Below are 24,930 nucleotides of genomic sequence, written 5' to 3'. Positions count from 1 at the left end.
TAACAGACAGGTCTTTCTATCCAAGGGAGCCCCTTACTTTGGCCTACTAGGGCCCCATAAGTATGACAAGTGATTCTGGTATGTTTAGTTTTTGTTTAAATCTGCTTGTTTTTTATGTTTTCTCTCCAATGCTTTTACCTTGAGAATAAATGCACTTGCTTGGAAAGAACTTGGTGGTAACTAGTAACTGCTAGTAATGCACTGTTCATAGCCCTCAGAGAGAGAAAGCCAAGCACAGGTGCTGGCCTTTAGGCAGACTGTCTTGCCAGGGATATCACAGTGTAAGGCAGGGAGCCTTGCAGTCTTGCCCTCCCCTCATCCCCGCCCCTGTCACAAGGGATGGGACAAGGGTCGATGACTGGAGATCTGAGACCTGACTGGGCACTCCTGGAATGGACCACAGGAAGTGGGGGGATACAGGTGCAATTATCCTGAGACTGTGACACTGAAAATCTGCAGTTTTTCTAAGTTACAGTAGCTTGTCACTGGATGTCTTTGGGCAGCAGTACTGTGCAGAACCTCTGCAGCGCTATGCACTGTGGCTGCACACCTCCCTGTCCCTGACACTCAACTCCCCCTCCTACCCTCACCTCTGGTATGTGCCTTATAGTGGAGCTTGGGAGGGAGTCCACAAAAGACAACCTGAGGCTATCTTCCTCCTTTCCTGTGCTAGGGGAATTCTCCCATGCCCATATCTAGGGTTTTCAGAGCTCCTTTGTCACTCTGGCCCCTTTACCCAGCATATGGCAGCTTCAACTGGGTGAAAATCTCACTGAAATTTTGGGCTTAAAGTACTTGAGTATCCTTTTTAATCATCTCTTTCTGGGGAGTTTATGGAGAAACCATAGGGCAGGCAGCTTATCAATCCTGTAGGCCATAGATAGGAGACTGCTTGTGGGGGACAGCATATTTAAATGCTAATGTTCTTTATGGTCCACTTTATAGGGGAAAGTGAAAGAAACCTTTTTAATTCAAAACAGCTTGTATATTTGTATTTATCTCAATAAATATAGTCAAACACAAAAATGATACTGTCAGTGGGGTAGAAACCAGTCTTTATAGGCTGGTTTTTATTAACCTGGGCTTGACTTGTAGAACTTGACAAATATCAATTGAAAGATAATATGAACAGGGACTTCAAAAATACCTGGTCACCAAATTATAAGAGATGAAAAAGGTGTCCTGGCCAAACTTTTGCGGTGTTTGTAATGGAAACATTGCCCCCAGCCCGGTCAAGCTGAGATGTCCCATGGAGGTGATGTATTGGAGTTGGACTGTTAGCATTCCCAGAGAACTGATTCAAGGAACAGCATTAACATTGGTCTTTTCCTTCCTCCCACCCAATAGAGCAGTGGTTCTCAAACTTGTGATCGCACCCCCCTTCTTTGTGTCTGTAGTAGTTTATGCCCCCCCGCCACACAAGTACATATATCGATAAAAACAAATCAACATGCAGCTCACTAAATATTAGAATATGTAAGGCATTGATTCAAACAGAGCCAACAATCCATTGCAATAAGAGCAAAGCAAAACTGTGATTGTGGTCGATTCTTACAATTAAATGTGCACACCACATTGTAGCAAATGGATTAATGTACAGACGGCAACGACTTTGTATAATACGATGCAAGCTTAACAGAAATCCATCAATATGCACAGCACCATCTAGAGTCAAATACACAGTGCCACCTGAGGACCTCGTATGGCTGGAGGAATCAGCTTTGTTAGTCAGTGCTATGGGTAAACTGCGCACAGTACGTTTTTTTGGTGGGAGGGGGGGGTTGTTGTTTTTTTCCCTTAAAGCTTTTCATCCTCCCCCCACCAACACATTCTGTGCCCCCTAATTTGAGAACCTCTGCAATAGAACACAGATTTACTGCTCAGCTACTTGAGCTATATATGGTTCTTCAAGGCCCTCATGGAATCTTTAGGTCTGATAGACATTCCTGGGCACCAACAGTAAGAGCATTCCTTACAGGAGTATTCCCAGTGCTGCCACTGGTCACATGGGAAGCGAGAGAAAGTGATGAGATCTCCTTTCCCTGTAGCTAAGAAAGAGGATGGACTCTTCACTCTCTGTCTTCACCTGAGAGGACAGGGGTGGGAAGAAAAGAGGCATTGACACAGGATTGTGATGTTGTATTGGAACGCCAGTGTTAAATCACCTTGATGCAGTGTTGTCACATATTGACACAATCCTGATGCAACATCACAACACACTGCCAGGACAGTCTGTTGTGTCCTCATAACTGCAGTGATGAAGTAGCTCTCCAGCTGTTGAAAGCTTGAGTATTCCTGTAATACTGGTGATTGGATCTATGTAAAATGATGATCCTTCCAGAATGGAATGAGAAGACAAACGGAAATTTCTGTCAGAACTGCTCCTCAGAATAGGCTGAGGCTCAGTTGGCAGAGTCTAGATTATGATGCAGCAGGTGGAAATCTTTTACTTGTACTTGTTGACTCAAGCGAAAAGTAATGTCACCACTCAAAGTAAGCCTACAACATTTCTGCTTTTATTCACTAAATTGTACAGATAAATGAAGTGTGCCTCTGACAACACCATAAGCAGCACTACTTCCAGAATTATCTTACGTTCTCTCAATCTTTTCACTTGTATGTTGCCACATGTTTACAGCATTAATGAGCTGCTCATATAGTCATTACCTGTATAGTTTACTTTGGGCTCTCTTATTACCAAACCTTAAATTTTGTTAATGGACTGGGTTTCTATAAAAAGCAAACTTGGACATCTTCTTTTAACTATGAGAGAGATTTACACAGAAATGATGTGAGTGATTTATAGTTAAAGTATGATTAGCATTAAAATGATAGCACATGCACTGCTATACAGCAAACCTGGGTTTGAATGTTATAGCAAAGATGGTGACTCTCCTCATTTCCAGGATGCTGATCCACCCTCACCTAGAATCTATATAATAGGCCAATTAAGGGATGCCTCGTATTTTTCACACAATGTTCAATGGTCTATTAATGAAGATAACCTATGTATCTTTCGGTTCCATCGGATTCTGTTTCAGTACTTTCTGAACAATATTACACCTGTGCTCCATTCAGAACACAAGCGTCCAGTTTGTTTCCAGGTATAATTTAAGATGTTGGGGATCACCTCTCTCCCAGTTTGATACCAGCTCTGTTACTCAAGTGAAAAGCCCCATAGTTTAAGCAGAAGGGGGTTGGAAGCAAAGTGTCTTCCAGATTTGAGGAGCATTCATTGTAACTTCCCTAATTCTTCACCAGAGCCATTATTTGTTGCCCTTCAAGGCCATATTGCAAAAGTCATCTTTTTTTCCCTTCTCAAGCTTTTTAGGTAAAGTGGGAGAGTTGGTTGTTTTGGATAGTGGATGAGGTCTAATGTGGCTGGAATTAGGGCAACTTCTTGTAATTTATCAGACTTGCATTTCTTTCTGTGGTAAACTTCCTTTAATTACTAAGACAATTTCATATTACCTCTGTGCTATTGGAGTTCCTTGGCCTCAGTGTAAGAGATTAGCTATATTTAAATATTTAAATATTTCTTGTTGTTATGAATAAGGATTTGCATGGGCTTTACACTTCTTAGAGGCTTTAGCATAATTCAGGGCCATGGTTAAAATACATAGGTCTCTTCTAAACGAAGTTGTAGTAGTTTCTGATGCAACTGTATAGTAATCAGATGTGCAAAGGTTGAATTTATAAGGGTGTTGGAAACCAGTGCTTTGAAAATTGATCAGAATTGTGTGCCAACAGCAGAGGGCCACAGCCTATTCCCTAGTATCAATCTGTTAACTTCTCTGATTTACATACAAAAGAAAGTTAAGCTATGAAACCCACAAATGTGGGCAAAACAACTTTCCCCATACAAAAACTTAAAAAATTGCAGTCTTCAGCAAGGAGTATTTTCTGTAGAGATGGCTATTTATAATGTGACATGAGCTATGAAATAAGTGGTAATAAAATTAAATCAGCTAAATAAATCATTTTCCTTATAAAGATGCATCATACTAAGTATCACAATCTGTTTTCAATGATAGGTTGATGCTGAAAACCTCTTCCTCAACTAATGCACACATCTAGACTGTGTACTTCAGCTTTATTAAATTGCGATCATTAGGGTTAGTTATATAAAAAAGAAAACCAAAGATCCAAACATACATATAAACCTGTGACTTTTTATTTGCTTTGAAATTATTGGTAGTGAAACACTTCTGTAAAAATTGCCATACTGTGACCCTTATACAAAAATTAATTAAATTGTGCTCACTTTAACCCTAAGAATGAACTAAATTTAATCAGAAACGTTACTTATTTGGCTTGTCCACAGCAAGATTTGAAACACTGTTAGTACCTTTCCAGTGAACTGCATTTAAACTTGGTTGTTTCAAAAAGGTGCTAACAGATTTCCATTAGCTAGTGTAGCTAAGGCTTGTCTGTGTTATAAAATGGCTTACAGAATTGTGGTCATAGAGTAGGATTTGGACCAGTCTTTCTTTAATGGATGTTGCAGGCAGGGCCAAACTGTACATTAATAGTAAAACATGTTTAATCATGGTGGAGGAGAGGCATCGCAAGCTGAATTTAAGTGCTGGTCTTTGACTCTGTGACAGTCCTGGGATGAGGTAACCTCAAATCAGCTACAGTCTCTAAAGTTCAACAAGTTCGTAAATGTACTGCTCTGATTTAGGATAAGTATTAAATGGTATCTAGTGAAGTTAGAGCTGTTAAACATAAGCAGATGTACATATCAAAATAAGCTTTGTATAACTGATAGACGTGTATTTCCCATTAGCTCAGGATTTAGCAAATACTTCACCAAGTCCAAGTTCCTCTTCTAGACTATCTGGACTTGAGAGCCAGAATAAGTCATCTCCAGATCTACTTCTGAAGTTCCCATCAGGCATTTTCCTACAGAAGCGGCCCCAAGTCAAGTTGTCAGTATGAATGGGCAGTTACTGCCATCTTTTTCCTTCTCTCTTCATTTGCATTGTTTAAATAGAAGATTCCAGTGTACTCATTTGAGTAGAGTACTCTCTTAGTTTTCTCTCTGTCATGTGAATGGGTATGCTTCTGCAGTCAACACAGGGATGCTCATGCTGCCACTGAAACACCACTTCCATCTTCCTGAAATCCTTTCTTTAAAAGTAATTTTTAAAGTGACTATGTTAAGCAAGTTGTTAATCTAATTCTTTGTGGACACCTGTCCACATCAACACTGGCACCCTCATCAGCAATCTCAGTTGAAAGGCTGAGGAATGATTGGCCAGAGAGGTTTCCTTCAGATGTGTTGCCAGTGGCTATGTGGAGGAAGTTTGTAGTACCACTATTTTTTTGTCTTACCTGTTCAGTGGTTAAGATTTAATAAATAAGAAATATGCATTATTCTTTATTTATCAGGCTTTTCATCAGTAGATCTCAAAAGTCCTTCATAATTTTTGAGTGTATTTATCCTTACAACACCCCTATGAAGTAAGTATCCCCATTTTACAGATGGGGAACTGAAGCATAGAAAAGCTAAGTGATTTGCCTCAAGTCACAAAGGAAGTCCATGACTGAACAATTAAATCAAGATTGGATTTTTTTTTTTTTTTTTAGTATTTCACCAGAATTAACTAACTTTTTAAATACTACAAACTTTCACACACTCTGGATTCAAATAGGAAAGATTTGTATTCTCAAAAAAAGTCCAGAAAGCTGGACACATCACTGATCTTAGACAAATTACCTCCTTTCCATGACAAGTGGTGCATCTAGACAGCAATACCAAGATTTTTAAATTAAAAAAAAAAAATACAAGTGTCTCCAAAAATCTCCATTTTATTTTTCAGATTTAAATTTTGAAAAAGTATTGCATACAAGGGGCTATGCAGACTAGTGGGCCGGTCTATATATGAAAAAATACATGAAAATGCATTTTTAAAAGCATACATTATATTCTAAACAATTTAATCATCAGCTTCACTAACAGGAAGAAAATGTAGTATTAAAAATAAAACGTCAACATTCTTTCACTGTCTGAACAATTTTTCAAAATGTAAAGCATTCCCACTAGAGACAAAATACATGGTGGAAAATCACAATTGGGATCCTGATGATTAAGTGTCTTTCTATTAGACCCTCTGTTAATCAGAAATATGAAATTTAACCAAATTTCTGTGTGATTTGGTGCCTTACATTTATTTGAAAATATTGGAATCTTCTTGTAAGTGTGTAAATAGCAAGGTTATAGGCTTACAATGTTTGATGGGTGTAGGGCCCAATCTTGCGGTCCTAACTGAGGCAAAATTTCCATAGATGTAAGGATTGCATATCAGACCTTTATTTTGTAAATTTCATTTCTGTAAAATCCAAAGATATCTGCAATATGTTTCCCAAGATAAATCTTTCAGCACGCAAGATTACCAGAATAGTAGAATAAGTGTTTGACATATGTCACAAGATTTTTTTAACTTAATTAAGATTTATATGGTGCAGTGTTTTTCTGAGAATTGTATTCATTTAAGTAAAGCTACCCTAAGTTTTGAAAAGATTCAAAGAATTGTGTATGCAAAATCTAGTTGCCTCTAACCCCATGATACAAGATGGTAATGTAGTGATAGCTCTAGTCAATAGGAAAGAACTTCCTTTTCTACAGTTTGTTGACAGTGTCAGGATACACACAATTCTTTCCATCCCAGGATTTCAAGGTATATTACAAACACTAGTTAATTACTGTGAGCTTCACAAAACCCTCCTGCAATAGATAGGGGAAACGTTTTTACCCACTATGGAAGTATCACCACTGAGGTGGAATGTGATAGCTGTTAGCACAAAGCAGCTCTACATAAGAGTCAAATATGGTGATAGATAGTGCAGACTGTTGGAACAGGTAGAATTTAAATAGGCAAAATAATTATTGTAGTTGGAATTTGCCCAGACATTGAGTTAACATCTCTAGTCTAACAAAAAGTGCTGAGAGATCTTTAAAAGAATACAGTCAGCTTAAAAATCTCACTGGTGTCTGGATTTTTTTGTACCTGTTACAAGTAATACTTAAACCTAGAGACAAAATTACTTCAGTATTTTTCAGTTTATTTACTTTGTCTTTGACAGCACTTTAGGTATAGTCAGTTTATGTAGTCTTGCACAGCAACAGGAGCGAGGGAGAGAAAACATTAAAAATAGGAAAATGGGATTATAAACAACAAAAATTGGCAGGAAAAAGATTTCATACCCAAAGCCACTTTTAATTTTCTTTCAAAATTTGCTGCATTTCAAGTTATTCGTTATTAGAAGGACACCCTAGATGATAGGCCCTCTGTTTTATGTTTCACTTGAAAGATGGCGTCTAGAGGAGCACAGTGCCCTTTAACACCATAGACCATAGATTCAGTACTGATTCAAAAGGAAGAGTTCCACTTCAAGCATCAGCGTGACTTTTTGCTGCATCTAGGTGTCGCTTGGAGAGCTTACTGAGCCACCTCTATGCTGAAGAGCTTGAGAGACCCAACAGTTGTAGCACAGGGTGGTGTGGCTACAGACCAACATCACAGGCATGTTCTAAATGCCATACAACTAATAGTCCCAGCAACCCATACTTCACTGACGGCTGGTTTACACACCAAAAAAAAAAAAAAAAAAAACCACTTAGACCGGCACAGCTGTCTCTCTGTGAGAGACGTAGCTATGTCAACTTAACCCCCGTTGTAGGCAGCGCTAGCTCAGTTCCGTCGACATAGTTACTGCTTTTTGGGGAGGTGGGTTAACTATAGTGACAGGAGAACCCTTCCAGTCACTAGTGGAGTGTCTATACTGAAGCGCTACAGTGGCACAGCTGTAGTGTTTATATGGCTTGTCTACACTTGAAACACTACAGCGTAGACGTTACCTATGCTGACGGGAGAGTTTCTTCCATCAGTGGACGTAATCCACCTTCCCTGAGAGGCTGTAGCTAGCTTGGCTTAACTATGTCGCTCAGGGGGGTGGATTTTTCACACCCCTGAGCAAAACAGCTGAGTCAACATAACTTTATCGTGTAGACTAGGCCTAAGCATAGACATATCCTGACAGAGATTGGATTTTGAATGTGACAGTCTTGGTTTTATTATATTTTTCAACACCAAACTGTTAAACTATCAGGTCTGTTCCTGAGTTAACGTACATACCTGGTTTTACTTAGTGTAGTCTTTATCTAAGTTGACTTCATCACTGTTAGCAGCTAATAGATGATCTTGAAACAGATATTTCACTTAGGGTACGTCCACCCGAATGAAAAGAGTAAGTTAAGTTGATGGGAAAGTGTCTACCATTGACTCAGCGCAGTATAGACACCGCAGTAAGTCGACCTAAGCTACATCGACTCCATCTATGTGAATAACGTAGCTGGAGCTGCGTAACTTAGGTCAACTTAACCCCTTAGTGTAGACCTGCCCTTACTATGGTTACTTCTATCATAGAAACACCAGAAAGGAGTGAAGAGACACTCATGGTTCCTGTTTATACAGTATGACTTTTGGGTCCATCTAGAGTTTGTGATGCTGCTTTTATTCAAGTGAATTGATTGCCATCAAGCTTGATTTAACTAACTTGACTGTAAATACTAGCCTAGATGCCCCCTGGAACAAACCTCTGTGGAGCATCTCGAATAAAGCTGTGTTTGTTAACTCAAGTTGAGGCAATCAATTAAATAGCGTTAAAACTGGACCACAAACTCTAGACATACTGTAATTCAGTGATACTCAGACTGAGGCTCGTGAGCCGCAAGTGGCTCTTTAATGAGTCTTTTTCAGCTCTTTGCAGTGCATGATATTAACATTGTGATTTAATTATTAACCAATCAGGATACTTTTAATTTGTTAGCCAATTGTAGTTGATAAAATAATAATGCTTGGTCAGTCATTTTTCTGAGAGAATAAATATATATGTGTATAAAAATAGTAAATGAAACAATGAATTCACACTACTGTGGCTCTTTTGGATAATGTTCACTAATTTGGCTCCTGAACCACTGAAGTCTGAATACCACTGCTCTAATTCTTAGTGCAATACTGCTGAGCTCAAGGGTTTCTTTATTGTGTTTACTTCTGGGTTTACTACGTAGTGTAAAGACTGTTTTAAAAGGGTGTTGGATAGAAAAAGTGAAAAGCAGGACCCAAATGTACTTTGAAATGCAGTAGGAGGTGTGGACCTTATTTTCCTTTAATGGGGGTGGATTTGTTTTTTAATGGTTATATTTTCTTAATTAACATCAGTCTTTAATAATGGGAAATGGAGAACTTGCAGAGCCCATTAAAAACAACTGTTTAATAGCCATAACTGCCAAATAAAAAGTTCTCTTCACCACTCATCGTGTGCTGTACATATAGCATGTGACCGGACACCTGGTTTAGTGAAGAAATGCATGCAAACCCTCCTCCCCCCGCCAAAAAAAAAAAAAAAAAGTTAAAGCATATATTGAAATAACATTACAAGTTAAACATATAAGCCTGTAAGGCATCTTAGGTGCAAGGGGAAAAAAATCACTGTGCACATTTATTTAGTCAATTTCTAACTGAAACCTGTGTAATCATATTACTTACATAGCTTCCTAATTGACAGCTCTAGACTGGATCTTGTAAAATAGTATGCACAAAAAATTAATGTTATAGTTCAGGAATCAAAGAAGTGCCCTTATACAATGTCTAAAGAATAGGCTTAATGTATTAAAAATTGTAAGTACCACTTACAGTAGATCACTGTATCTGCTATTTGCATCTTTAAAAATAAATCCCTGTTTTCCTAGTAGGTAGCTGCCCACTTTATATACACTACATTGAGCAACTTTAACTGTAAGTGTTGCTGCTAGCATTGCCTATATGCAACTCCCATTCCTTGTGATGGGAGTTACATGTTAACAAAGGGCAAAATAATCATGCAGTCATGACGAGTTCCAATTTTATTGTCCGGGTATATGGTTTTGCAGTGCTACTTACTTTGATGTAATCCTACAACCTGCTAAGCCTTCCCTGTGCAATACTGGGCACCCTCCTCTCTCATTGAAGGCAGTGGGAGTTGACAAGTGCCCAGCACCATACGGGACTGGACCCTGGCTCAGAATCTGAATGCTTGCATATTTTTGTAGAAGACCTAATACAAGTAAGAGAAGTTACTAACCAACATAATATTTTTACCCCTTGTGCGATCTTAGGCCAAATCCCCAGCTGCAGACAACGAGCATGCAGTGCAAGTAGGTGCATGAGGGGAGCAGTATTTACCTTTGCTCTCCCCGAATCCTGAGGCTTTTGAATGCAGGGCCAGATACCCAGTATAAGTCAGAGCAGCCATATATGGGCTGCTAACAGTCCCACGGGGCCAGTGCACTGCAATGCGACCATACCATACAATCCAGTCTGCAATACGCTTAGTAGTAGGTTTTCATCTTAACAATGAGTCTATCAGATAGTAACCTTGCATTTCTATAATGCCTTCTCATGGGGGTTTCTTGAGTCAAGTACTATCTGTTTTTTACAGATGGTAAAGTAGAGGCACAGAGAAGTTACTTGCCCAAAGTCACAGAAAAAGTCAGTGGCCAGGCTAGGAATAGAATCCAGAATGCCTGTCTTGTGCTCTAACTACTGGACCATGCTCCCTCCCTTAAAATAGTGTCTTTGTGCAATAATTGATGAGTGGATGTTAGATTTTTTTTTTCCAAGCAGCTGTTCAATTCAGATTCATAATTACACACACCGTAGAATTGGCCATTTTTCACATGTATACCGTATGGAAACTGGCTGCTTTCATGGGTTTTGTGGGGATGCTGGTTGATGTTTATTCTGGCATCTCAGAAGCAGGACAGTTTGTGATAGTTGTCTGAAGGAAGTCATAGCTTTCCCCATCTCACAACCAGAAACTTTCCCCTCTCTCTGACCTGAAGTGAGGATGCAGCCTACCTTCCTATTTGTGTTCCTGACCCAACCTTCATGTGGGAACCAGTGAGGGTGTGTAGATAGGCACCTTTCTCTGCAGCCCCTAACTCCTGTTGGGCAGAGAGTAGAAAATAAACTAAATTGTGTACAGTCCTCTACAGTTCTGAGGACTAGAATGAGCTTTGAGAGGGGACTGCAATTTGCATGATCTTAATACTTGCATACATTTTAAAAGTAGAACAAAATCTTTTATTTAACTAGACAGAAGTATTTACTGCTTAGATTCTATTTTGTCATGTCCCCAATGAGAGAGTTGATACATGGTATGGGGAAGTGAAGGGAAGCCAACTCAAATACAGAGGGCAAATGTAGAAACCAGGGAGAATCCAGCCTGATCAAGAAAATTAATTTGATTCAAAAAGGCAAAGCAGAAAATGATTCGAACCTATGGGAATGAGAGTCCAGGAAACAATCGAGAGCAGTGATACTCAGCCTTGAAGATCAGGAGAGCCCTTATGGAATCAGTGAAGTTACAGTTGCTGTGTGTGTTGTGTCATGAGTGTTTTTGTGAGTCACTTATGCCATGACACGTCACAATTGGAGGAAGTTGCACTGTGATTGTTTTGTGGCTCCAGTTACCACAGTAGTCCAGGGGGGCAGAGGCCACTTTGTCATCTCTGCAGTTTCTCAGTCCTGGGGCCAGCCAGCAGCTAATTCAACCTAGAAGAGCCTTTGGGCTCCTGTAAATTCCACCTGGCTGCAAGTCAGCTTCAAGGGCCCTTCCAGCAGACAAGGGTCAGAACGGTGCAGAAGGGCTCTAACAATATTCTCAACCCCCCATTTCACTCCTTACCCTGGAGGCTATGAGGAAGATGAGCACAACATAGCTAGGCTCAATCTGTACATGCTGCGGATTTCCCCCCTATGTTTGGGGAATCCACGGGAGGCCAAATAAAACTGGCTTTTCAGCTCCTTTGTGCCATCAGAGCAGTGCAAAGGGACTGCAGTCAGGCTGAGCATCTGGCCCAATATCCTTTCCTTCTGTGCCACTGGAATTGTGGCATTCCTTGTCTCTTTTTGCCCCCTTCCACTTAGTTGCTGGGAAAAGTAAGAGAGTGTGTCTGTCTAAAAGCTAAGGGAGGATTGCAGAGGTCTGTCAAAGATCTCTGGATTGAATTTTGATGGCATGGTCTATAAACTTCTGCAGTATACTAGCACAGATTTAAAAGGAAGCAAGGAAGAATGCTTTTGAAGATAGGAAGAAAGTGATGGCAGTATTTAAAAAAATAAAGTTATGAAGTGCTGGACAGTGATTGAGAATGCAGGAGAGTTTTTAATGTTGAGCTTTACACCAGGTTTGATGTAATTTACAATTGGACCAGCAGAAGCTATAACTATCCCCAAAAATTCCTTAAGTCATAGTAGCAGTTGAATGACCCAGTAAGAGCATGGATGGGGCAAAAAAAGAGTTGCTGTAGATTGTGAGGGATATTGATTCACAAGGGGAAATATGAAAGATTCCAAAAGCCACGAGGAACAACATGTACTTGTGACAAGCAGATGAGGACCTACATAGGTGAATTCACCTAATGTAGCTAAGATTTTTAATAAAGGGTCACTGATCACTTAGAGATAGTGAACTGGACACAGAGAAAACTGCCAAGTTAATCAAGCCATTGTGAGGTATTTGACTTGGCTGAAATACAAATGGTTTCTTCTTACCATTAGTGGTACTGCAAGAGGCACTTTCATACAGAAGGTAACACATTTGTTATATCATTGCAGAGATTTTTGCTTTGTAAACATGTATAATGACCTGTAAAATTCTGATTTCAACCTGATAATGGAAATGCAAAGATTCAATTGAAGCATGATCTTACCCAAGGCCACAAAACACACTACACTATTTTTAAATGTATGTAATACCTTATTGTGTGACGACATCAAGACTTTATACAAAAGAGATGCTGTGCCGTTCTTAATGAATGAAAATGAGCAAATCTTTGGTTTAAAAGAGGCAGCAGTTATGACACTGTTGAACAAAATTACCTAATAGAAACAGGGGCCATGAATGGAAAGTGAATCAAGGTCAATAAAGAGTACCTAAGGCACCTCATTTATAGTCAGTCATCTTTGCTACACTCCTAAAGACCTCCAAATAATGCTTACAAAACTGCACACAATAAGGAAGGTGAAACAGCAGAGGACCAAAGTACTTATTCGAGTTAAACTTTCCAGGATCAGAGGATAGGAGGGAAATATGCTTCCCCAAACCAGAAGGATGTAATGGACAGAATCAAAGCTAGGAAAAAGCTGACTTCAGAAGGAAGATAAGTACCATAAAGAGCAAGCACACACTTTGCTGCTCATGAAGCACAAGCCAAGACCTGGAGCGAAAAGCTAGAAAGTGATAGTTTCTGATGCCCAGTTTTCTCCTCCACCTTGAAGACAGGAGAAGAATAGTACATTGCATACTTGCCTCAAAATGGAGATAATTGTTCTGCAGACATAGTAAGGGTTTTCCTGGCAAAAGATGGAGGAATCATAAGAACAATAGGAATTAAAATTTATCTTTTGTCACCAATATAGTGAGGCTCTTCATTTGATGGGATGTTACTGGGTGGTAATTACTCTCTAACCACCACGTCCTAGGCTAGATTAGGGCTTTAATTTAAATACTTCTTTGAGTTCTCCCTCTCCCCCCAGGTTCAAATATGGAAAAAAAAAAAAAATCCACTCTAGTACTTGCCCCATTACCTGAGGCAGTGTGAGAATGAGTTGACCATATTGAGCCAATTCTGTCCTTGTAGTAGGAAATGAAATGAATTTCTAAGCAGTAAATCCCAGTGGGGCCTGCATTTAACGGGGCCTGCTTTTTGATTGCTGAACTGTGTGTAAAATGTGCAGTCAGCATCCATACTTCCCCTTTGACTAGCAGTAGGAAGGAACTATGAAATTCCCCTGCCTGCTTTTCAAGTCCATGCTGGTATGTGTAGTCAACCAAACCCTGTCCCCATCTTGGTATAGGGCTCATTTGGTATTCTTCATTCTTTTCTGCACGCTTATCCAACAGCTTAGAAGGTCCATGGGGAGAAAGAAGGCAAAAGGTACAAGTGTATGTTATAAAATATGCAGGTTTTGTTTTTTTAAGTCTCAAAAGGGGTGCAGAAAAATTGAAGAATACTTTTTCAATAAATCTGTCCCAAACTTCAGGTAACACAAATACTTAAGTTTCTCAGATGCTTTTGTGAGTATCACACTAAGCCTGCAGTAGGCAAAAGGCTGGTTACATTTTAATGCATATTAGTTAACTGTACAACACTTAGTGTTCATGATAAATGCATGTATGATTGTTATACTTTTCGCATTCTTTAGGAAAGCACGTCAAGCTTTAAAGAGAAAAAGGTTGTACCGCCTTTCAGTATTTCGATTACACTGAACTTGTGCTCAAACAATATTTTCCTTGTTTCTCTGTTTTTACTGTATGTTTTCTGCCCTCAGATATGGCCCATTTCCTGTTCCCTCGGAGCTACCTTTGGCTATGTGGCTGGCCTCATTATTGCACCTCTGTGGATATACTGGAATCGGAAGCAGCTTACATACAAAAGCAGATAACTGGGGCAGAGAGAGAAGGTATTTCTTTGTGCAGATTCCACACAGACTGGGCAGAAATTTTTATGTGATCACAACAAGAGACTATTGAAATATTTTCAACGTGTTTTTGGGCCAAGCATCTCCACTTAGGGCATTATTTATATGCTGTTGTTGCCGGCTCTACCCTTTTTAACCCCTGAGAGACTGATTGTATCTTCCAGTCCAAATAAAGTATTTGTAAAAGGTGGTGGCTGCTTCTTACTAGAGTTTTGTTGATTTGCTTGGTTTTGTTCCTCTGAATTTCACTGATTTCAGAGGTTAGATTCCTAAGTTTAGCTTACAAACTTCTATGATCTATAACAAGTTCTGTGTACTTATGAACTGTATCATTTACGTTTGATAGAAATTCACAGTAGGCCTGGCCATTGTCAAATGTATCTCACGTGATCAAACAGCAGTTTATGCATCTTGATCCTATTCTTTTTTTCACTGTGTTTCTCTTTGGAGTTAAAATGGCTATTATAGCTTCATCAAAAACAGTCTTCAGTCCTTTCTGTGTTAAAGCTGAACACTCCACATAGCAGCAGGCTCCTATCTGTCAAAAAAAAAAAAAAAATTTACTAGCTACATAGGTATATATTCAGATCTATTCGTTAGCTCTTGAGGTTTTTTTGTTTTTATAGAAACACCCCAAAGTCTTGTTTGACCGAGAAAAATCATCCCGATATGTTAAGCAAATTATTCCTTTTCTTTGTCTTTTGATGATAGTTTTGGAATTAATTTCTTTAGGTTCTGCTTCTGAAGAAAGCATGTTACAAGCAGCTTGTTTTGGGTTGACTGTACAGTCCTAAATGCTTCAGCTAAAGAACAGGAAGAAAAAAATTCTGTTGCCAACTTGTAGATTTGTTTCTGAAAATGGGCTATAAATAAAAATGCCTAGCATCTTCCTGACATTTTAAAAAAAGTTTGTTGTGTAATGATTAACAGCCTACAGGTACATCCCCCATTTGAATTAATTATCTGACTCAATCATTATTGACTTCTGTATTGAAAAGATTTACACTGTTATTAAAAGGGAAACATCTAAGTGAGTCTGCTTCTTAGCAGTGGTTTTATAAAAAGCTGGTTATCTAGACTGGTGAAATAAGTATGAAAATAGCACATAAGGAGAAAAGAATACAATCAAGAATAAGTTGGGTAGGAGCAGGTTTATTTCCCCCCGAGTGTCTGATTTACCTCTTTTGCTAACTTCTGTCCCTGCTCCATAGATATAGGCTTCTCCTTCAGATCATTCAATCTTGCTAAAGTTTTTGGATCATCACGAAGATCAATCTAGTCGGAAAGATGGTAATAATATTGCATGATGATTACACACATGTCAAATAGAAATCATTGAGCCATAACGTCCTCAGTTCTAGGGCCTGATCCAAAAACCACATGAAGATGTAGATCAGGTCCCCAATACCGGAGTATGCAAAGGAAGGGTAGGTGGGTTATTTATTCTCAGCTCTTTTTCCTTAACTTCAGTGTGACACTCCAGAATCACCAATGAACATAGGAGGGGCAGGATTAATCCAGTACACACTGGGGAAACTTGAGCTGCTTCTGCTTAGACCACAATCCATGGGACTAGAACCTGGGACTGTGGACCCTAGGTCATCTGACAGTCCCATGTTGCTACTGAGAGGCCATGCAGTGCCATATCCAAGGGGCACTATGGCGATTAGGCACTTCAGGAAGTACTGCCCACAGGGTCCAGAGTGACAGCACCCTGTGGCCTTCTGATTGGTTCTTGCTCACTATTTAACCCTGGAGGGTGCCCCAAGAAGTTGTCTAGACAATCATGCAGACTTCTGGCATGCTGTGACTCCAGACCTCACCTTGTTTTCTGATCTCTGGCCTCCAACCCCAGCCTGACTCTGAGCCTGACTCCTGCCTGTTGATACCAGGTCTAGTGACTACTCTGATCCTTGCTCTCTAACTGCTGCCTCATGGCCATCCTTGATATGTGGACACCAGCACAGCCATGACCGCTAAGCCAGACTGCCTATGCCCTGGTTCCCTATAAATCCAATGTCCGTTGAAATCAAGAGACGTCTCTCCATTTGTTTCAATGGGTACTGGATAGGACTATTAGTTGTGGCACAGGCTTATGCTACTAATGTGGGGCCCAAACCTGCAGTGCATTCTGGGACTAGTAATCCTATTGATTTCAGTGAGTTACCTGGAAGAGTAATGCTTGTAAACCCAGACCCCTGCTCAACAGCCTCAACTGCTTGTGTAACATGATGCATTTTGTTTTAATAGAATGAAGATAACTCTGGAGCTGTGGCACATTTTTTGGCCAAAACTTTTCACTGAAAAATGCAGATGCAGGTTGATGGAAACATTTTGCAAATTCATGGGGAATTCACCATATTGATTTAGTTGGGGGGGGGGAGGGGGACCTAAAAATATTCCCATAAATTTGAAACATTTTGTTTTGACATTTTCTAAATGAGGTGTATACAAATCTAAACAAATTTGTTTTGAAATTTACTTGATTTATTTTTTTAAAGATTTTAAAATGTCAAACTAAACATTTTGTATGACCTTGAAACAATAATTTTCTTTGACTCTTCAGTTAACCAAAAATTTAGAAAAAAATTCATTTTAGGTCTACCCAAAATGTAGTTTTAATTTTTTTCAGTATGGCCAATAAACTGAAGAATCAGTTATTCACTCAGGAATACTTAGAACACAAGTGACCCTGTTTTCCTACTACTGAATGTGAGCAAGATCATGTCTACACTACAGCAGCATAGTATAGATGCTTCCTACATCATTGACGTAATTAATCCACCTCTCTGAAAGGCAGTACCTAGGTCAGTGGGAGAATCTTTCCATTGAACTTACCTGCATCTACACTGGGGGTTAGGTTGTCTAACAAGAGGGAAGGTCTGAAAGAAAATAGCATAATGCCACTATATAAATCTACAACCACACCTCAAATACTGGGTGGAGTTCTAGTTGCCCCATCTCAAAAAAGATATACAGTACTAGAATTGGAAAAAGGACAGAAGGACAACAAAACTGATTCAGGGTATGGAACATCTTCCATATGCAGAGAAGTTAAATACTAAGACTGTTCAGCTTGGAAAAGAGACAACTAAGGGGGGATATGATAGAGGTCTATAAAATCATGAATGGTGTGGATAAAAAAAAGTGAATAGAAAAGTGTTATTTATTCCTTCACATAATACAAAAACCAGGGGTCACCCTATAAAATTAACAGGCAGCAGGTTTAAACTAACAAAACTACTAACTGAACTACTACTTCACACAATGCACAGTCAACCTGTGGAACTCATTACCAGGGGAAGTTGTGAAGGTCAAAAGTATAACTGGGTTCAAAAAAGAATTACCGTATATACTGGATCATAAGCCATTTCATTTATAAGCTGACCCCCCAGGGTGGGTAAGTAAAAATGGAAAATGTTTATAACCAGTTCATAAGCCGACCCTATAATTCAGGGATCAGCAAACTTTGGCTCCCAGACCATCAGGATAAGCCGCCGGTGGGCCGAGATGGTTTGTTTACCTTGAGTGTCCGCAGGCACGGAGGTAAAGCTAAGTAAACAAAGTGTCCCGGCGCTCCAGCCTCTTACCCTGACAGGCCGGGACAGCAACTGGTGCGGAAATTGGGGGGGGGAGGGGAGAGAAAGAGCTGGGAGTCAGGGGAGTAACCCCTGTGACCACCCCCCACATGACCCCACCCCTAGCCTGGGACCCCCACACTCTCCCCATCCCATCCCTTCCCACCTTATCTGGGGAGGGCCAGGGGAGGATGTCTCTGACCTGGCTGGAGCTGCTCCGGCAGGCTGGGCAGCGCGGCCACAGCGTGCTCCGGCACCCAAGCGACACGGCCACAGCCTGCTCTGGGGGGCGGGACTGAGCAGCACGGTTGCAGCCTGCCAGCCCCAGAGCGGCAGCTGCTTTGGAGGCTGGGGGGAGAGCAGCGTGGCCAGAAGCGGAGAGACTCTGGCCCCGCCTCTTCCCTTCTGTCTCTGCTGGCTGTGCTGCCTCTCCTTGCTCCCTCTGTTGGGGGGAGGGGCTGTGTCCCACCTCTCCCTCTCTATACCCGTTCATAAGCCAACCCCCGTCTCTGGTGCTTCCCTTTTTTACTAAAAAAATTCAACTTATGAACGAGTATATACGATAGATAAGTTCATGGAGGGATAGGTCCATCAGTGGCTATTAGCCAAGACCGTCAGGGACGCAACCCGATGCTCTGGGTATCCCCAAACTTCTGACTGCCAGAAGCTGGAACTGGATAACAGGATGAATCACTCAATACTTGCCCTGTGCTGTTCATTCCTTCTGGAGCATCTGATACCAGCCACTGTCAAAAGACAGGATACTGGGCTAGGAGGACCATTGGCCAAACTGGGCCAGACCATTCTCATGTACTTATGTCTTAACTACAGTGCTCAGGGCATGAAATATTTCACAGCCCTGAGTAACGTAGCTAGGTCTACCTAAGTTATAGGTGTAGGCTAGGTCTAACTCTTCCAGTTGAAGTCAGAGAAGGAGTTATTTGGATCCTGCTGCAGGGGCCTTGGGCCCAAAGAAAGCACACACGTTAGATGATCTGGATTATTTAAATAAAACAAGCAAAATAAAACCAGACATACCTGGGTTCCTACTAATAAAAAGGGTACATTAGGTGCATATTCCTTTAGCTCTGGGACCCACTCCTCCTTCACATTTTGAAATGAGGCTGGATTTACCACTGAGAAGCAGATAAGGAAGACATCTGTCATAGGATAAGATAAAGGTCTCAGACGATCGTAGTCTTCCTGAGGAAGAAAAATGTTATCATCAGCAATCCTGAACTGAAGCTCATATTTTGTTCATTGTAACAGTTACATTCAGGGACTGTGCTCAAATATCTCAAATCGAAAACTCATTTAAACAGGCTCAGTTTACTTGGCTGTTTTAGTGGTACCCCCAATCAATTAACGTGGCTGTTAGATTAAAATCCACACACAGGATGTAAACATATACATGAAAGCACGTGAAAACCCTGGACATGTTGCTACCAGTAGTTACACTGTTATCTATGCAATATGATAATTATGGAAAGCTAAACTTCTTTAAAGCCTCATTTTAAACGTTCTTTGCCTATCTGCAACCTAAGAACTAGCTTTTGCCCTGGCATGCTGAGGGGAAATAAGCAGACACATGCTGATTCCATAACCATTCTGCCTGTACAAAACAAAATGGGTGAGGCAAATCAGAGAAATCCATAGTGCTGCTTCTGACTATCCACCTAACCAAGAAACCACTCCCTCTTGGATCTCAGGTGTGAATGGTACCTGAGCCCTCTCCTAGCATTTTAAAGTGGCAGCAGGAAATTGTGTCCTATTACTGATGATCCTGTCCTGGGGGACAGAGTGGGATCAGAGCTCCTTTATCCACACTCTCCTTTAGCCCAGTGCACCCACCAACCACCAGGGAAGATTTGGCATTGAAGAGTACTGACATTTTCTCAAGGAAAAGACCGCCCAAAAGACACTGATGCTCCTTTGAAGGAATTCTCAGGGTGGATGGACAAATCACTCAGGTGTTAGTTTTTTAGAGCCACAGCATCAAAGCCACTTGGCCATATTGGGAAGGTGCACAGGCACACTAGGCTTGTTCTGCTGGATGGCATTGAAGAGAGCAGGCTATGAAGGTGCCATTCCTATTTTAGAGAGTTTAATGTATATCACTAGCCTCAGAGCCTTTGCACTGAGGACTGGCATTATGCCCACATTGCACAGGGAAGGATTTTGGTCCCCTCTCCCCTACAATGAGCACCAAGGCAGGGCTAACCAGTCTGCTGCAAGCTTCTTGATACAAATTCCCATCTGAATTACATCCCACAAATATTAGACCGATTTATTCATTAAATAAAAACAGCCTGATGTAATTCAATACTACCTACACTTTGGGAAATTCAGCTATTGTTTTTTCCCTGGCAACCGTAACTGCCAGACTGTACATATTTACTTGTAAATGAAAAACTTAATTAGCAAATAGTTACAATTGAAAGCGTGTCAATGGAGTCCCAGAGAATGTGTGAATTTCCACAGAATAGTTCTACCAACCCTGTCTCCCTCAGAAGTCTGGAAATGAACAGCCAAGGCAGGGGCGGGCAAACTGTGGCCCGCGGGATTGCCACCCCTGTGGCACTGCGGGACTAAGGCAGGCTCCCTGCCTGCCCTGGCCCCACACTGCTCCTGGAAGCGGCCGGCACCACGTCCCTGCAGCCCATGGGGAAGGGGGGACAGAGGGCTGTGTTCGCTGCCCTCCCCTGCGGGTACCTCCACCAAAGCTCCCATTGGCTGGGAACGGAAGCTGCTCAAGGTAATGAGAGCTGCTCAAGGTAAGCTGCGCCGGGCCGGAGCCCACACCCCGAACCTCTCCTATGCCCCTGGTTGGTGGGCCAATGCAGCCCTGGCATACCAGTTGCCCATCCCTGCTGTACCACTACTGCAATAAAATAAAATAAAATAAAATAATAATAATTAATTAGAGTTGCTATGCTTTCTGATCACTTGAAACAGAATTAAGTCAAGGTTGGTTGGTTGTTTTGTTTTTTTGGTGGATTGTGTGTATTAAATGCATATATTAGGGTTACCATCCGTCCGTATTTCCCCGGACATGTCCGGCTTTTGCGTCTCTAAATAGCCGTCCGGGAGGAATTGGTAACAAGGTTAAAAGGTCCGGGATTTTTCCCCTCCCCTCCCTCCCTTCCATGCAGAGTGCGGCTGCTGATTGGGCAGCTGGGCCGGATTGAGCCACTCCCATTGGCCTCCAGCAGCCAGAGCCCTCCCCTGCTCCGCCCTGCTGCCTGCAGCGTGTTTTGCCTACACGTGGACATGAGCATGGTAAGGGGAGTCCCAGGGGGCAGTCAGGGAGCGGAGGAGTGTTGGATGGGTCCCCGGCCCCTCCACCTGCCACCCCCCCTCCACGCATCCCCCCCCCCCCGTGAGTCCCCCCCCCCGCCTGCCTCTCCCATGCCTGCTTGTACTGCCAGAGCCTGCAGCAACTGCTGTCTGCTGCCCCTGGGTCCTAGTGCCCCCCATCCACAAATGGCAAGACAGGCTGCCCTTACCCTGCCCTTCCACCCTAGCCCTGAGCCTCTCCAACGCCCCAAACCCCTCAGCCCCAGCCCCAACCCTCATCCCCCCGCACCCTAATCCTCTGCTCCATCCATGAGCCCCCTCAGCCCCAACCCTCATCCCCCTGCACCCTAATCCTCTGCTCCATCCATGAGCCCCCTCCTGTATCATGAACCCCTCAGCCCCAACCCTCATCCTCCCGCACCCTAATCCTCTGTCCCAGCCCTGAGCCCCCTCCTGCATCATGAACCCCTCATCCTCAGACCCAACCCTCATCCCCCCACCCCCTATTCCTCTGCCCCAGCCCTGATCCCCCTCCTGCATCATGAACCCCTCATCCTCAGCCCCACAGCCCTCACCCTTGCACCCCTCCTATCCCCAAACTCCCAAACCCCCTCCCCCTTCCCACACACCCCCTCCTGCTCTCAAACTCCCTCCCAAAGCCTGCACCCCCTCCCTTTGCACCACCTCCCACCCCCAAACTCCATCCCAGAGTCTGCACTCCTCACCCCTCCTACACACCCACCCCCTGCCCCAGCCCAGAGCCTGCACCCAGCACCCAAACTCTATCCCAGAGCCTGCACCCTGCACCCCTCCTGCACCCTAGACTTCCTCCCCCCACCCAGGACCTCCCCCCCACCCAATCCCCCCCCCCACCAAAATTTCTACAACCCTGCCACCCATGCGAGTGGATAAGCGTCGGGGCAGTCAGGGGACAGGTAAGTTCCTAGGGGGGCAGTTAGGGTGGGGGGTTCTCAGCAGGGGGCAGTCAGGGGACAAGAAGCGGGGAGTTGGGGATTTTGAGGGGGGCAGTCAGGGGGTGGGAAGTGGGAGGGAGTGGATGGGGCGGGGGCGGGGCTAGGGCGGGGCTCCTCCCCCCCCCCCCAGTGTCCTCTTTTTTGATTGTGGAAATATGGTAACCCTAGCATATATACACATGTGCATTTTCAAGTCAGGGACTTTGTGAGCATGCCAATCCCTCCCACTGTGTACACAACTGCAGTAAATGAATGTGCAATAGAAAACATGCACATGTACAAAAATAGATGCAGATCTCAGGCCACAGTCTATGAAAAATCAAGCCCCAAATATTTGAAATTACTAGGAACAGAATAAAAAGGCACTGTTACCATGAATTATGTAAAACCTCCTTCAGTTTCTGATAGAGCCCATTTTAAACAGAATGCCCTGATATACTTTCATGTATAAGGATGGGAGGGTGGAAAGGTGTATAAGGGATATTTCTCTCCCCTCTTGATGTTTGATTATAAGGGCAGAAGAGAAACTAACTCCCACTATTTCCATGCATGTAAACTGACTGTGCCCAAAATGTTGCCAAATGTAGGGATTAAACAAAATGAAAATATAGTGAATATTCTTCCTAATACACTTCTTTCAGTTCTAGTAATTTACTTGTAACTTTAGTAGATACAAAATTTTGAGGGAGAAATGTAACTGAAGTTAATGTCCCTTTTTACAATCTCCCATCTCCTTACAAGCATACATTTTACCTCTCTACCTCTACTACTGTATGCAGTCAGAGCTTATTCAGGGAAGCAACCACATTTACTGGGTGGAGATAAAAATCCTAAAAAGAAACTTCACAACTACAAATTAGACTGGTCCCTGGAGTGTAGGATCTTCAAGCTAGTACATAAGAAAATCAGCTAAGGAGGTTAGTCAGTCATTCTCAGATTCAGGACTACTGAAAACCTGTAAAAAAAATTTTTTTTTAAATTACAAATCAGTCACCTTCTTCTGTCAGCAAGAAGTCACTTTACTCCAGCTCAACATAACATTAACACATGAGAATGTGTCTTAAACAAAGGGCAATAAAATATTTCATTAGCTGTTAGCATGATAAACACACACCATCACTCAAAAAAAAATTAAATTAGTTCAATGACCTTAAAGTGCCTCTCAATCAGTCTAAATTCTAGAGATCTACTTCCAGACAATGAACACTAATTATTTTCCAGTTGCAAAGTTGTCTTACATTTGCATACTTTGTTGGAAAACTTGCAGTGTGCATGAAAGTTTAGACTAACTTTTTTTTGTCTTAGACACTATTCCTTTTACAGTTAGATACATCTTGGTACCTTGCATTCCTTCTGAAAAGCTGGCTAGCAGTTGTTTTAGAAATGAGCACTACTACTGTTCCTTTGGTGTCTATGCAGACAAACGTCTCCTTTCTGCTCTCTGCATCTATTTATATAACTTTATACTCTGCTTCTTCTACAACAGTGAGGCCTACGTGTCTCAGTCCATCCTGTATAATTAAGGTGTTAAACTAAAGACAAATACCATTTGTTTGGATATTTTATGCATCACAATCAAATTGCCTGCTAAAGTACATAGTATCAGCTCCATTGACTTCAATGGAGTTCTGCCCACTTACATCAGCAGGGAATTTGAGTCTATATATACACACACACCATATTCCACTTGAAACAGTCATAATGTTGTCATGTCTCTCATATTAGAGCCTTGTCTATGCTATGGAAATTCTTCAAAAATATCCCACTGTTGCTAACACTGGTTCAGCTCCACCAGTATTAGCAACATGGGTAGCCCAAATGGAAACAGATGGCCAGCTGCTTCCACCAGTTTCAACACTATGTCAATTAGACCAGCTCTAAGCAAGGTAAGATGACATGGTGCTTAAACTGTTGTCAGCAGCCAGGTTCCCATCTACACTATGATCCCCAACTTTGCTAGCACCGACTGAGCTAAACCCATGTCAGCAACGATGGGAAATCTGGGGGAGAAAATTCCTGTATTCGGGCCTAAATAATGGCTGAATTCCATGGGATCAGCTAGAAATACTGTCAGTCTAAACACTGACCATTTGAGAAACATGGAAAAAATCAGTGTGCCACAGTATATTTTTATTACTTGAATTCATCAGTGTATAGGAGAGAAATTAACTTTATTCCAAAATTAAGTGCAATGGCAAAATCTAACTATACTAGTCAGAAGTCAACATAAATTCCAGTTTGAGTGCATGCACTCACACTCTCTCAATTAAACTTTCATTCTAATTTGGGGGAGGCAGTGGCTAGATTTAGGCATTAAAAACATTTGAAGAATTTGACTGGAATATTTTAAGAAACAAAGATATGAGGAGAAAGAAGGTGACCAAGGACCAACATGGTGCAATACAATTGCCTAACATTCAAAGTGGAGAGAGTTGTATTATGAGCTTAAAAAAAAAACAAACCCAAAAAACAAAACAATAATAATAATAAAAAAAAAACTATTTGTCATCTGCCAAAGCAGCCAAATACAAATGGAGAAACAGGATAAGA

At 41.7% G+C, this 24,930-nt stretch overlaps 2 protein-coding genes across 3 annotated transcripts in view; one reads left to right on the top strand and one right to left on the bottom strand.

Annotated features, from left to right (window-relative positions):
- The window catches only part of PIGF (phosphatidylinositol glycan anchor biosynthesis class F), a 45,233-nt gene extending 30,337 nt beyond the window's left edge, over positions 1 to 14,896 (top strand). The window contains exon 6 of the mRNA XM_024210693.2: positions 14,382 to 14,896. Within this exon, the coding sequence (XP_024066461.1) occupies positions 14,382 to 14,495 (114 nt within the window). The 3' untranslated portion in view covers positions 14,496 to 14,896. The remainder of the gene's footprint in view (positions 1 to 14,381) is intronic.
- RHOQ (ras homolog family member Q) overlaps positions 14,893 to 24,930 on the bottom strand; it is a 33,136-nt gene continuing 23,098 nt past the window's right edge. The window contains exons 3-5 of one of the 2 annotated variants that reach the window (XM_024210694.1): positions 19,148 to 19,312; positions 15,711 to 15,806; positions 14,893 to 15,069 (exon numbers count right to left, since the gene is read on the bottom strand). In XM_024210694.1, coding sequence (XP_024066462.1) covers positions 14,914 to 15,069; positions 15,711 to 15,806; positions 19,148 to 19,312 — 417 coding nt within the window. In that variant the 3' untranslated portion in view covers positions 14,893 to 14,913. The remainder of the gene's footprint in view (positions 15,070 to 15,710; positions 15,807 to 19,147; positions 19,313 to 24,930) is intronic. The other variant, XM_024210695.1, reaches the window with a different exon arrangement.

This window comes from Terrapene carolina, unplaced genomic scaffold (assembly GCF_002925995.2).
Source record: "Terrapene carolina triunguis isolate 2854851 unplaced genomic scaffold, T_m_triunguis-2.0 Scaffold120, whole genome shotgun sequence".
In the NCBI taxonomy this organism is placed as follows: domain Eukaryota; kingdom Metazoa; phylum Chordata; order Testudines; family Emydidae; genus Terrapene; species Terrapene triunguis.
This window is presented reverse-complemented; position numbering and strand designations above follow the sequence as displayed.